Source organism: Mustela putorius, unplaced genomic scaffold, assembly GCF_011764305.1.
Source record: "Mustela putorius furo isolate JIRA1106 unplaced genomic scaffold, ASM1176430v1.1 tig00000242_pilon_pilon_pilon, whole genome shotgun sequence".
Taxonomy (NCBI): domain Eukaryota; kingdom Metazoa; phylum Chordata; class Mammalia; order Carnivora; family Mustelidae; genus Mustela; species Mustela putorius.
In genome coordinates, this window is record NW_025421325.1 from 8,424,916 (window position 1) to 8,438,785 (window position 13,870).

General features: G+C 33.1%; 1 protein-coding gene across 2 annotated transcripts in view; it reads left to right on the forward strand.

Annotated features, from left to right (window-relative positions):
- Window positions 1-13,870, forward strand: part of LRBA (LPS responsive beige-like anchor protein) — a 734,202-nt gene that overhangs the window by 645,916 nt on the left and 74,416 nt on the right. For both annotated transcript variants that reach the window (XM_013059156.2, XM_004758045.3), the window contains exon 48: window positions 8,028-8,195. In XM_013059156.2, coding sequence (XP_012914610.2) covers window positions 8,028-8,195 — 168 coding nt within the window. The remainder of the gene's footprint in view (window positions 1-8,027; window positions 8,196-13,870) is intronic.

A 13,870-nucleotide genomic window follows, 5' to 3' on the forward strand; every position in this document is an offset into this window, starting at 1 on the left:
TTTCCTAATTCTTTTTAATGGATTGAGCATTTACTATACCACTTTTAGACATTTTAACATCTGTAGTATTGGGGCATGATGGTTAGCATTTGGAGGCTCTTGTTTCCTGTTTATCTATGTGGGAAAGTTAACTCAGAATTTCTGAGGAGAACCTTGGACCTGTCTTAGCATAGCATAGGCTACTACCCCTTTCAAGTGAAGATGGACCTGCCTTCTATAGAGGCTTATTTGTGTCTTTCTCCTTATACTCTTCACATTTTTGAGATACTATTAGTCTTGTGACTCATTTAGCTGCTGGTGAAGCATGTGTCTCTACATTTAACTGACAAAATAAAATGGCTGCATTCCAGGTACTTGTCATGGAGTGTAATCTAGAATTTACCATTCAAAGCCTTACCTAAGAGAAATAATGTTTATGCAGGATTGCCTGAAGAGTATGTAGTCTCTCCATTTGTCTATACTTTAAATCTATCCCAGGATTAAGTGAGTCCCTCTGAGAGTCACATACCTGGATTCCATCATATTGCCAAGGGAGGAATTTCTTATCTCAGGAATAGAAATAATGTGTTTTTCTAGGCCATCTGGTTTGTTTTTACATTATGGTCATTTTTGACTCTTGTAAGTGTTCGTGTTTCTTTCTTTATGTTGCCTGCTAGAAAGCTTAGGAACAAATATATGGTGTACTTCTAAGTCTATCGAATTTCATGGCATGATTTTTATATACTTCTAATTTTTGCATTACCTTCTCTTATGTTAAATTTATCTTGGTGCATATGCATTGCTTTAAGCTCCATGTACTGTTTTCTTCATGAAGTCATGCAAAATTCAAACACATAATAAAATAGATGGGCATATCTATCATTTAATTATAGTTGTTCCCCATTTGTTCTTACTAAATAGAATGTTTTTAAAAGCCCCATCTCCCTATGTGTGTTATACTGTAACTAGTTTAAAATATCTGTATATTATGAATTCCTAGGTTTCAGATTAAGAGTGACCTAAGGTTGAAATGTTAATTAAATGTTTTAATGTTCTGTAGCTCTAAAGAAAATAGTTGGATAAAATGTCAGCATATAGGAATATTTTAAACATTAGAAAAAAATCATCTCTCTGAAAAGGAGGGTAATTGTACAAGTTTGCCTAATCCTTTTGATCTTGGCACACAGCAATACAGACTTCAGTTGAGATTAAAACTATGAATTTCAAAGGAAACATGGCCTTCAGTGTGTAAAATATATAACAGCTGGTTGACTAGTCCATTTAAAACTACACAATAACAATCGTAGACAGAATGATTCTCCTGCCAAAAGATGCACGAGTGCTTGATGGTTATATCAAGATATGATACTAACTCACACTTTCTTTAGTAATGATATAAATGTAGAAATGAACAGTATGCTGCTGGCTTCAAAATCTTTCTTCTGCTCAGCAGTTCAAGGGCAGTTTAGAAGTACAGAATTCCTTTTAGTGATTTCTCTATCTGCTTTTCAGCATGAACTTCAGTGTGTTGTTGACTGAATTTCATTTTTTTCAACTGTCAGATATAATTTCTATTCTTAGCATCCCATAATTTCTCTCTCTAAATCCTTGATCCTTTTTTCTCTGACATTCATTACTTATTGTTCTTAATGTCACAGCTTCTCACATATTGTTAAGCCCTCAAAGTTAAACTTTTTTTTTGTAAATAGCATATAATTTGTTTCATGTTTTTGTTCTATATGAAGGTGAATGTCTGAATTCCGAAGCATTGTGATATATTTATAATCAATATAAGAGAATGTTAAGCTCATGTTAGATTATAGTTATTTCATATTCCAATATTTTCACTGTTGTGTTTATCCGAACAAGTAATTATTAACTAGTTTAATATTCCTACATGCTGACATTTTATCCAACTATTTTCTTTAACTAGTTTAATTTTTTTAAAAAATGAGGATTAATGTGGCTTTGTCGAAAATACCATTTGGAAAGTATATTTATATTCTGAACTTGCATCTGTTCAATTATGAAAAAATGATTTTGTTTTGAAAAACAAAATCTTTTGTTTCTTGAAAATTTTGATATAATAACAAATTTCTTTACTATTCTTTACATTTATTTAGAAGAAGGAACTTATAGAAAAATAAAAAATTTTCTAATCTTACTTGAATTCATCACAAATTCGGAACCAGCATTTAAGGAGTTAATGTATCTTATTAGGGGCACAGGAAATCTGGCAACTATTGCAGAAACTAGACCTAATGGTGCACACAAACAATTTGTCAGTCTTCTTAAATGTGAATAGCTTTCCGCAAAGTGGCTGCTCTTGCTTTGTTTGAACAGGCTAAACTTTTCCTTTTTGGACTTTAAATCTTAGAAGTGAAATATGATCCACATATTCAATCAAAATCATTTAATTCAAAGCATATTTTGATTGGAACAAAGTTGACATGGAAAGAAACTCTAGAATAAAAAAGTTGAAAGGACTTTATATCATATATTTAGCAGGAAAATTTGAAACAGTTCTAATTAGGCTGAAAAAAACAGCTTTCTTCAATGTAAATTACAAAGGTCATATATCAATGTTAAGGAAACATTACCACTAGTGTTTGAAATCCAGCACATGCAAACATAACAGACCAGTTCATTTTAAATCTGTGTGTGTGTGCGTGTGTGTGTTTGTGTAGGAAGAAGGCTGTATTAAATGTATTTGAAGTGAAAAATACTTAAAATTCCAAGTTCATAATGTTGTATATTACATTCTGGCCAATCCCAACATTAGCTCATTTGAAACATGCGATCTATACTCAAAACGAATTCATACTCTTAATAAAAATGTATGAAACTAATTTTTATTCTTCCATTTAAAACATAATTGGGGGATGCCTGGGCGGCTCAGTTGGTTAAGCATCTGACTTTGGCTCAGATCATGATCCCAGGGTCCTGGGATCGAGCCCTGCATTGGGTTCCCTGCTCAGCGGAGAGCCTGCTTCTTCACCTCCCTCTGCCTGCTGCTCTGCCTACTTCTACCCTCTGTCTCTCTCTCAAATAAATAAAATCTTTTAAAAATAAATAAATAAATAAAACATAATTGAGGACATGACTAGCTCAGTCAGAAAAGCATGCAACTCTTGATCTCAAGGTTGTGAGTTCGAGCACTACATTGGGTGTACATTACATAAAAATTTTTTAAAGCTCTTTATAATATGATTTAAGAATAAAAATAAATGAATAAATAAAATAAAAAATGATTAAATACATATTATATTTAAATGCCTACCAGGTCAAGAGGGTTAGTCATTGATTTTTATTTTCTTTTTTGATACTTACAGCTAATGCATTTTGAATCTCAGGACTAAATCGGGTCTTCTGGAAGCCTAAGAAGGGAAGTTGGTGGTATAGTTGTGCATAAATGTGTATCTGGGTTACACAGACCTACTTCCTTCTGGTTACACCATTATATTTCTTTTTTTTTTTTTTTTTAGATTTTATTTATTTATTTGACAGAGAGAGATTATAAGTAGGCAGAGAGGCAGGCAGAGAGAGAGAGGAGGAAGCAGGCTCCCTGCTGAGCAGAGAGCCCGATGCGGGACTCGATCCCAGGACCCTGAGATCATGACCTGAGCCGAAGGCAGCGGCTTAACCCACTGAGCCACCCAGGTGCCCACACCATTATATTTCTATACGTAAAGATTTGTAAATGCTATTTGATTTTTTTTCCATAAAAATCATTTGTCCTGTAGATATCAGTAGCTTTTATTTGATGGCTTTTTGAAATTGGTTTTGTATGAGAACATTTAACAAAAGCATAAATAAATATCAGCATTAATTTGGGAATAATACACAAATAAGGTTTTCAGGTCTTGAGAGGAACAGTTATCTTTCTTTTGTTAATTAAAATTTGTTTTCTTGATTTTACATCATTTTTACATTAGAGAAAATTTGATTGAAAATAAAAGGAAATTGCTGGAGTATCTCTAAAGCATACATAGATTAACAAACACATGATTAATGCCTTTTATTTTAGAATTTTTATTCCAAGATAGCTTAGAATGTTTTGGAAAAAACAAGCCATTTCTACATAAATTATCATATTATTTGATTGTATTAGAGGAAACTAGAATAATTTTAAATAATATTTTTTATCAATAAATAATTCATTTCCTTAATGGGTTAGTTTCAGTAACACATAGATTACATTCTTTCAATGAGATTTATTGTGGGACACATATTCATATATGTTATAATTAATTCTGACACAAGATTACACAAATGAGTTGTTTATGAATAATTTACTATTATCTTTATAATATTAAAGTTTGAATTTGTTGATGTTGTGCATGTGAACCAAACAAATGAAAGTTACTAATAAGTATTTGTATTTGACATCTGTATACTATACTTTTTAGCATATCTCAAGTGTGTTAGTCTCTGTTTAATAGATCTCATTAAAAAAACAGATATCAGCCCCAAGACAGTTTGTCAAGACTAATATGAGTCCCCCTGGATTGGATTGACAATTTGTGTGAGGCTTCATATGATAGTCTTTTCATAGTCTTATTTGATCCTTAACAATTGGACATTAGTCACTGATTTATTTTATAATAACTCAGATGAGTTGAATATTACTGTATTGTGTTGGACATTTTAGTGGATTTTCTTTTTACAAATTTTACTCAGAGCACACATTGGATGTAAATGATGTATCCAGCCTGCTAGGGGAGTACTAACAATTGATTGGTTAGGTTTGAGAGCAGCATGGGAAGAATGTTACTATCCCTGAGCTGCAAACCGTATTTAACTCCAGTCTTAATGAGGACTGTCTGACCTAAAGGCTTTGAAAAATCACAAATGCTTAGCATTCCCCTGTCATGTTTTTATTTTTTTGTGACTAAAAATGTGGATATAAGTATTTTATATCAACATATAAAAAGAGATTTAAAGAATTTTTAATGTTTTATGATTTATGTTTTTGAATTTCAAAAACACAAGTTATAAGATGTAATCTCAGGGTATTCCAGTTTGAATTATTTGTAATCTTTCTCCTCAGTAATTTCCTCCGGCTTGTCTTTACCTCAAGTCTTTATTAAGTGCGTTTGTTTATTAGACATACTTTTGGCTAGGCAGTTATTATTCACTGCTGCCAAAGGGATGTTAAAATCCAGAACTGACGTTGTACTGAGATGATTTTAAACCTCTTTGGAACTCTTCTACCCATAGCAGTTGTTCTTTTGGATCCCCTTTTAAAACTTTGGTAAATTGTAAGAAATGCTTGAAGACCACTAATGAGATTTTTAGTTCAGTTTTTAAAAATGTTTTGAAGTCTATCCGTGAACTTCTGGAAAAGATTTTGCCAATAATTCCATGAATTACTAGGCAACCCCTTAAGGCTTGACCAATATAACAGTGTAAAGGGAGGGGTGAACCATGAAACTGTGGTCATCCTCTGCATGTGTGTTTGAGGTGTAATGGGGTCACACAGTGTCTTTCATTTCAACATTTTTGCTTAATGTTCTGACATAGTATCAACATATAAAGGTTTAAGCATCTAAATATTACCAAGTTCACCATTTTTAATGTGCATAAAGAAGTAATTGACATTAAGAAAACTCACAATTCTTTGATGACACATAAAATAAAATTGCCCTGCTTTTTAAAGCTTTAATATTGAGAAAATTCCCTCATACTTTATCATGTGCTGAGCTTACTGGAATTTTATAGTCTCAAATCGCAACACCACGGACACTCAGGAGACTCCTGACTGTTTTATCTTATTAAACAATTTTGAAATCATTAATTTTTAATTAGCTTGGATGCAGGGTTTTTTTATTGTTTCAATAGTGTGTGTATATGAAATAAACGTTTTTTATTTAAACTACTGGCGAGAGTATTATTTACATAAATAAGTGTAGGTTCCTTCTAAAAGTACATACTGTGAGTTTTCTTCATACAGTCACACTTTTTTTGTAGACTCAGAGATGTTACTTGCTAATCTATTATAGTAGGGCTTTTCAGCAGTTTATTAACTCAGATTTTGAACAACTAAAAAGAATGTAAGCTAAAGATATGTGTAGGTCCTTCCTGATTGAAAGTTCTAATTAAGTGAATTGGAGAAAATTAACTGAAATTAGCTGTCAGAAAGTCACATTTAAATGAGTGATGAGCTAGTCTGGCAGTAAACATTTAAATGATATAAATTGCCATTTAAGTGTATGGTTTAATGTTTGTCATGCATTAATGTGACATGAGACTGCAGTGACAATCAAGCAGCTTGCTCTAATTTGAACATATTTAGAGCTTTTGTGTGGAGTGCACTGCACACAAATTAAGACAATTGCTGTTTTTATGTGTCACTTTAAACATGGCCCCCATTGCCCCATCCCTACCCAAGGCCCGAGTTAATGAAACAAACGTATCATTTTTGTGTGCAACTTCCATTAATAATTCCTGAATTTTCAGATTAATTTTAAATCCATGTACTTAAAATAGGGATTTACTTAGTTATTACAAGCCTTTCTCTTTCTATTTCTAATAATATTCAGCAGTTCTCTTAGCTATTTACTAAATTTATAAATATCATGAGTTTTATAAGAGATGTCTAAAACAACTTTCACTGTTGAAGCTAGCTAAATATTTTTATTTCATTTTGGGTATACTTTGGAATATGAGAATTACAAGAGTTTTATTTACAGAATAATTTTTTCATTATATATAGTATGTGGTATATTGTGTCATCCTCTTAAATATTAAAGGAAATATATTATTTGAATTCAGTTGTAAATGTTTTTGATTCTCAGGCACTTATTTTAGATAAGGATTTCTTTTTTTAAGATTTTATTTTTTGAGTAATCTACACCCAAGAGGGGCTCAGTTTCACAACCCCAAGATTAAGGGTCACATGCTCCACTGACAGCCAGGCAGGTACCCTCATATGCACTTATTTTAATAAAGCATAGACTTATACAAGTGTACACCTGTGAGCTAATAGAAACGTCTTTTGTCATGAGGTGGTTTATATCTTACTGGTTGCTTGCTGTAAAGGTCATTCAATTTTGTTTTAAAACCAACAGATTTCTTTTTATACTATTGATATTGTAGTAAGCCACACCAAAAACACATCACAGCTGTATACTCACTACACATAGAGTAAGCGTTTCAATGAGCTATATCATCTGTACAATTTGATATACTTCAAATTGGGCTTCCCTGTTTCAGTTTTAGAGCTCTGTGATTTGAATAGCATTACTGATAGATAAAATAGTCCATAATGCTAAAGCTTTATGGTGAAATAACTTTAAAGAATTTTAAATAATACAAATTTGAATACATCTATAAAAAAATGTGTCCAGTTTTTTAAACTCTTTTGTATTTATAACTTTATCAAATTCAGCAAACAATTATTAGTACCTACTGTGTTTTAGGTGCAGTGCTGGTAACTGGGAAAGTAATGATGAATTGAAGTGGATTCAGCATTTCCACTGGATACTTGATTATGTTCATTCATTGTTTATTGGACACATAAGTAGCATAATAATTACAGTATCCCTCCAAAGATAAAATTTGCTGGAGTAGAAACTCAGTTGAAATAGCTAAATAATTTGGTTATAGTTATTGCAGTAGACAAGAAAATGTTTATATCTAGAAAAATCGTAAGCCTTTCAGGTGGATAGTAAATAGGTGATGTTTTCACATTTTTTCCAAAGTAGCCTTTACATTGCATCACCTCCATTCTTTGAAGCATAAATTGGGTACCTGTGAGGCCCTGAGTTACAAATATGACCAAAATAGACTCAGTCCTGGCCCTCACAGTGCTTACGGTGTAGTAGAATCATACTGACATGTAACCAACGTAATACAGTTCAGTGTGACAAGTGCCAGAAATTTTCTAATTATAAACAAAGGAGAACTGACTCCGTTGGAAAATAGGACATCAGAATAAGTCTATTCACAGTAAATTTAGTGTAAAACTTTACTGCTTGTTCTAAATTTCTCTATTTTTTAAAAAGCTGAAATCAGTATAACAATATGATCTGTGCCCTCTTTTTCAGGCCCTGGAGAGTGAATTTGTTTCCTGCCAGCTTCACCAATGGATTGATCTCATTTTTGGCTATAAACAGCTAGGACCAGAGGCTGTTCGATCCCTCAATGTGTTCTATTACCTGACCTATGAAGGAGCTGTCAATCTGAATTCAATAACTGATCCTGTATTGAGAGAGGTAAATTTCTGACTGGATCTCTCAGGTATCTTTAGACTAGAAGGTACTGGATATCCTCCTCCCGTGCTTTCATTTGCTTATGATGAAACTAAAAACCAGATGAGTGAAGTGAGTTGAGCAGAATGACCTCTCAGGTAGTGACCTAAGCTGGAACTTGAATCCAAGACTGGCCTCCGCAAAACATTTGAGTCAATATAAAATGAGCACTTCTTCAGTTTGAACCCATTCAGGGATCATTGATCATATTTACAATTTTTATAACTTTGAAGGCTACTCTCATAAAAGTGTTAGGAAAATAGTAATTATTAAAATATTATAAGCATAAATCTTTTTAAATGTGATAAAACATATATATATGTAAAACTCATATATACATATATATAGTACATAAGTCTATGTTAACCAAATAGAAGTTAAGAGTTGGAAGGAAGTCTCAACCTTGTTTTATCTTTGTCATTTATTTTCTTAGGTAGAACACTCAACACATAGTTTTAATAAATACAACATAAACCAAAAAGTCTGCATATAGCCTTGATAATTTTATTTTTAATCTAGTTATGCATTCTCCTAATGCTAACATACAGCATGTACAAAGATTATAGAGTTAGACCATCTTAAGTATCTATACAATTTTAGAACAAGCATATTTAAGAAACCAAGAGTGATTCATAGGGAATGTTTTATATCACTGTAAAGGGAACATTATTTGTGATGAGTAAGGCTTGCTATTTTTCACCAACATGTGATGCATTCCTTTTTAATTCTACTTATGACACGGTAATATTGACAGTATACATATTTAAATATATTTGCCAGTATATATTATTGTCTGCTTTATGTCCCAGATAACAAACAGTACACAAACAGAGGCATCGTGTATTATGTGTACATTTGTCTTAAATTGCACAGGTTTTGACATTTTTTTTTTAAAGATTTTATTTATCTATTTGACAGAGAGAGATCACAAGTAGATGGAGAGGCAGGCAGAGAGAAAGAGAGGGAAGCAGGCTCCCTGCGGAGCAGAGAGCCCGATGCGGGACTCGATCCCAGGACCCTGAGATCATGACCTGAGCCGAAGGCAGCGGCTTAACCCACTGAGCCACCCAGGCGCCCCAAATTGCACAGGTTTTGAATTGTTATTTTTCAGCTTAATTTAGAGCTGGAATCAAAGGAACTCATGAAGACTTTTCTAATTTTTCAGTTCTTTGAAAATGTTCTTTGCAGGGCCATTTTATTTTATTAGAGCAACAACTGATTGCACAATACAGAATATACATATTTCCATATATGAAACTGAGGTTACAGCAAACATACAAATGTTGTTACAAAACAGTATATAATTTCATTGTTAGAATAGAAAAGCATAGACCAGCTTCCTTTTTTGTTCTAAAAGCATTTGAACAGTGTTACTTTGTTTTATAGATGTCCATAATTCTTCAACAAATACATCACCTATTTTTATTTTTTCATGTGCCCTTATAGTAATTATTCATATGTCTGCCTAGCTGCTTTATGACTGAAATCACAGTATAAATTTGATTTTACTATCTCCTGTTTTTTAAATATTTTTAAAATAATTTTTAATTTTTTAATTAACATATATTATTATCCCCAGGGGTATGGGTCTATGAATTGCCAGGTTTACACACTTCACAGCACTCACCATAGTACATACCTTCCCCAATGTCCATAACCCAACCACCCTTTCCCTTACCCCCTCCCCCCAGCAACTCTCAGTTTGTTTTGTGTGATTAAGAGTCTCTTATGGGGGGGCTCCTGGGTTGCTCAGTGGATTAAGCCACTGCCTTCGGCTCTGGTCATGATCTCAGTGTCTTGGGATCGAGCCCCGCATCAGGCTCTCTGCTCAGCGGGGAGCCTGCTTCCCTTTCTTTCTCTGCCTAACTCACTGCCTACTTGTGATCTCTCTCTCTGTCAAATAAATTAAAAAAAAAATCTTTAAAAAAAAAGTCTCTTATGGTTTGTCTCCCTCCCAATCCCATCTTGTTTCATTTATTCCTTTCCTACCCCCCAAGCCCCTCACGTTGCCTCTCAACTTCCCCATATCAGGGGGATCATATGGTAATTGTCTCTCTCTGATTGATTTATTTTGCTAAGCATAATACCCTCTAGTTCCATCTACGTTGTAGCAAATGGCAAGATTTCATTTGTTTGATGGCTGCATAATACTCTATTGTGTATATATACCATATCTTCTTTATCCTAGAATCTCCTGTTTTACTTAACATAGCAGCATATTTAGCAATAATCTGTAATGTTAATTTTGAAATTCTATAGTACTCTGTAGAGTTGCCATGAAGATATACTTAACACTTTCTTCCGATATGGGATCCTATATTTTTTTAGAGACTATTGGAATATCAAAGATGATAGAACATGCCTTCCTTGTCATTAAAGTTTATGCTACATTTGCATGGTAAAGGATGGCTCTCAGCTTGTACCCTTGTGATACTACTGGTTAAAAAGTGAAACATTTAATTAGCGGGTTGTTTACAGAATGTAATTGGTTCTTTGTTTTATGAGGGAATTTTTGTTGCTGTTTTTTTGCTTTTTTGTTTTTCCCTTTTATCTGTTTTACCCATTCCCCACACTCACCTTGTCTCTGGCAACTACCAGTTTGTTCTCTGTATTTAAGAGTCTGGTTTTTTTGGTTGTCTCTTTTTCCTTTTGTTTGTTTGTTTGTTTAATTTTTAAATTCTACATATGAATGAAATCATGTGATACTTGTCTTTCTCTGACTTGTTTCACTTAGCATTATACCCTAAGGTATAAGGTAGGTCCATCCATGTTGTTGTGAATGGCAAGATTTCATTTTTTATGGCTGAGTAATATTCACACATACATATACATACATATACATACATATACCCCGCATCTTCTTTATCCATTCATCTACAGATGGACTTGGGTTGCTTTCAAAGCTTGGCTATTGTACATAGTGTTGAAGTAAACATGGGAGTGCCTTTATCTTTTTGAATTCATGTTTTAATTGTTTTGGGGTAAACAGTAGTGAAATTACTGGATCATAAGGTAATTCTATTTTTAATTTTTTGAGGAATGTCTGTAATGTTTTCTACAGTGGCTGCACCAGTTTGCATTCCCACCAACAGTGTACAAGTGTTTTTTTTTCTCCACATCCTTGCCAACAGTTGTTATTTCTTGTCTTTAATTTTAGCCCTCTGACTGATATGAGATGATATTTCATTGTGGTTTTGATTTGCATTTCCCTGATGATGAGTGATACTGAACATCTTTTTATGTGTCTGTTGGCCATCCAAAAGACATTTGGAAAAATGTCTATTTAGATCCTCTGCCCATTTATTTTTTCCAATTGGATTATTTGGTGTTTGCTGTTAAGTTGTAGAAGCTCTTGATATACTTGGGATAATTAATCCTTTTTTGGATATATCGTTTGCAAATATGTTCTCCCATTTGGTAGGTTGCTTTTTCATTTTGTTGATGGTTTCCTTTGCTGTGCAAAAACTTTTTATTTTGGTGTAGTCTCCATAGTTGAATTTTGCTTTATTTCTCTTGCCTGAGAGGACAGATCTGGAAAAATGTCCCTGTGCTGATATTAGAGAAATTATAACCTATGCTTTCTTCTAGGATTTTTGTGGTTTCAGATCTCACATTTAGGCCTTTAATTCATTTGGGGTTTGTTTTTGTGATTGGTATAACAAACCATACACAGTTTCATTATTTTGCATGTAGTTGTTTAGTTTTCCCAGTACCATTTGTTGAAGAGACTATTTTTTCCCCATTGTATATTCTTGCCTCCTTTGTTACAGATTAATTGACCAGACATGCATGGGTTTGTTTCTGGGCTCTCTCTTCTGTTTCATAGATCTATGTGTCTTTTTGTGCTGGTACCATACTGTTTTGATTACTTCAGATTTGTAGCATTTCTTGAAATCTAGGATTGTGATACCTCCAGCTTTTTTCTTCTTTCTCAAGGTTGCTTTGGCCCTTTTGGGTCTTCTGGTTCCATACAAATTATAAAACTGTTAGGAAAGAAATTGAAGATGACACAAATGGAAAGATATCCTATGTCATAGATTAGATGAACCAATATAGTTAAAATGTCCACTCTACACAAAGCAATCTACAGATTTAATGCAGTCTCTGTCAAAATATGAACAATATTTTTCATGGAACTGGGACAAATAATAATCAGTTTTGGCTCTTTGTTATTATTCTGGACTAACCCCCTCTCTTACTCATATTTGCCAATGATTTACCAAAGAAGTTTACCATTTAGTATTTATAGTATAATGTAAAAGAGCACTGTTCAGTACAGTAGCTACTAGTCCTTTGTAGCTGTTATACATTTGAAATATGGCTAGTGTGACTGAAAAACTGAATATTTAATTTTATTTATTTCTGATTAATCCAAACTTAAATTGCCTGTATGGCTAGTAGACAGTATGGCTATAATGACCATTGGCTATCATATATCTTTGGTGACCATATTTTCTGAATCCAAATTCTAGGCATGGGGTCAGACAATAGGATAGTAAATGTTTGTTAAATTAACTTGGTAGAATGTTTGAATTTTGTTTTAGTCCATTTAGATATTAGACATATAATTGAAATATATGTATAAATTAAATAATATTTTTCTTTCATTTAAACTAACATGTTAGGACTTCAAATAATGTTTTGTTATAAAAATATAGCATAAAACTTACCATTTTAACCATTTTGAGTGTAATTCAGTGTTGTGCAACCATTACTACCATCCATTTCCAGAAGTTTTCCATCTTCCCAAACTGAAACTCTGTATTCCTTGAAACAGTAACTCTTGATCCACGCCCCCACTCCTCCTTAGTCCTTGACTACCCCCATTTTGTTTTCTATCTCTAGGAATTCAACTACTGTAGGTACCTCATAGAAGTGGAGTCACATATTCATCCTTTTCAGCCTATTTCACTTAGCATAGTATCTCCAATGTTCATCTGTATTGTAGCATATGTCAAAATTTACTTCCTTATAAGGATGAATAATATCCCATTATTTGGGCATACCATATTTTGTTTATCCATTCTTCTGATTATGGACATTTTGAGTTGTTTTCACCTTTGGCTATTGTGAATAGTGTTTCTATAAACATTGGTGTGTAAGTGTCTGTTTAGATCTCTGCTTTCAGTTCTCTTATATATATACCCAAAAGTAGATTTCTAGATTTTATGGTATTTAGCTTTTCAAGGAGCTACCTCAAAAGTATTTATTTTTCAAGATCAGCATTTGCTTAAATTATTTAAAACTTTTGCTTTACATTTCCTTGGCTTCTTTCTCTTTTCCACAACCCCAAGTAGTTAGTTAATTATTAGAAAATTACAATCTTTTTTTTTTTAAAGATTTTATTTTATTTATTTGTCATAGAGAGAGAAGTGAAAGCAAGCACAGGCAGACAGAGTGGCAGGCAGAGGCAGAGGGAGAAGCAGGCTCCCTGCCAAGCAAGGAGCCCGATGTGGGACTCGATCCCAGGACGCTGGGATCATGACCTGAGCCGAAGGCAGCCCCTTAACCAACTGAGCCACCCAGGCGTCCCAATTATTAGAAAATTAAATTTTAACTGGAAAGTTTCCCACTCATCACATACAGGTTTTTTACATTGTATAAAAATATGTATTAGATTTTCATTTACTTAAAAAACA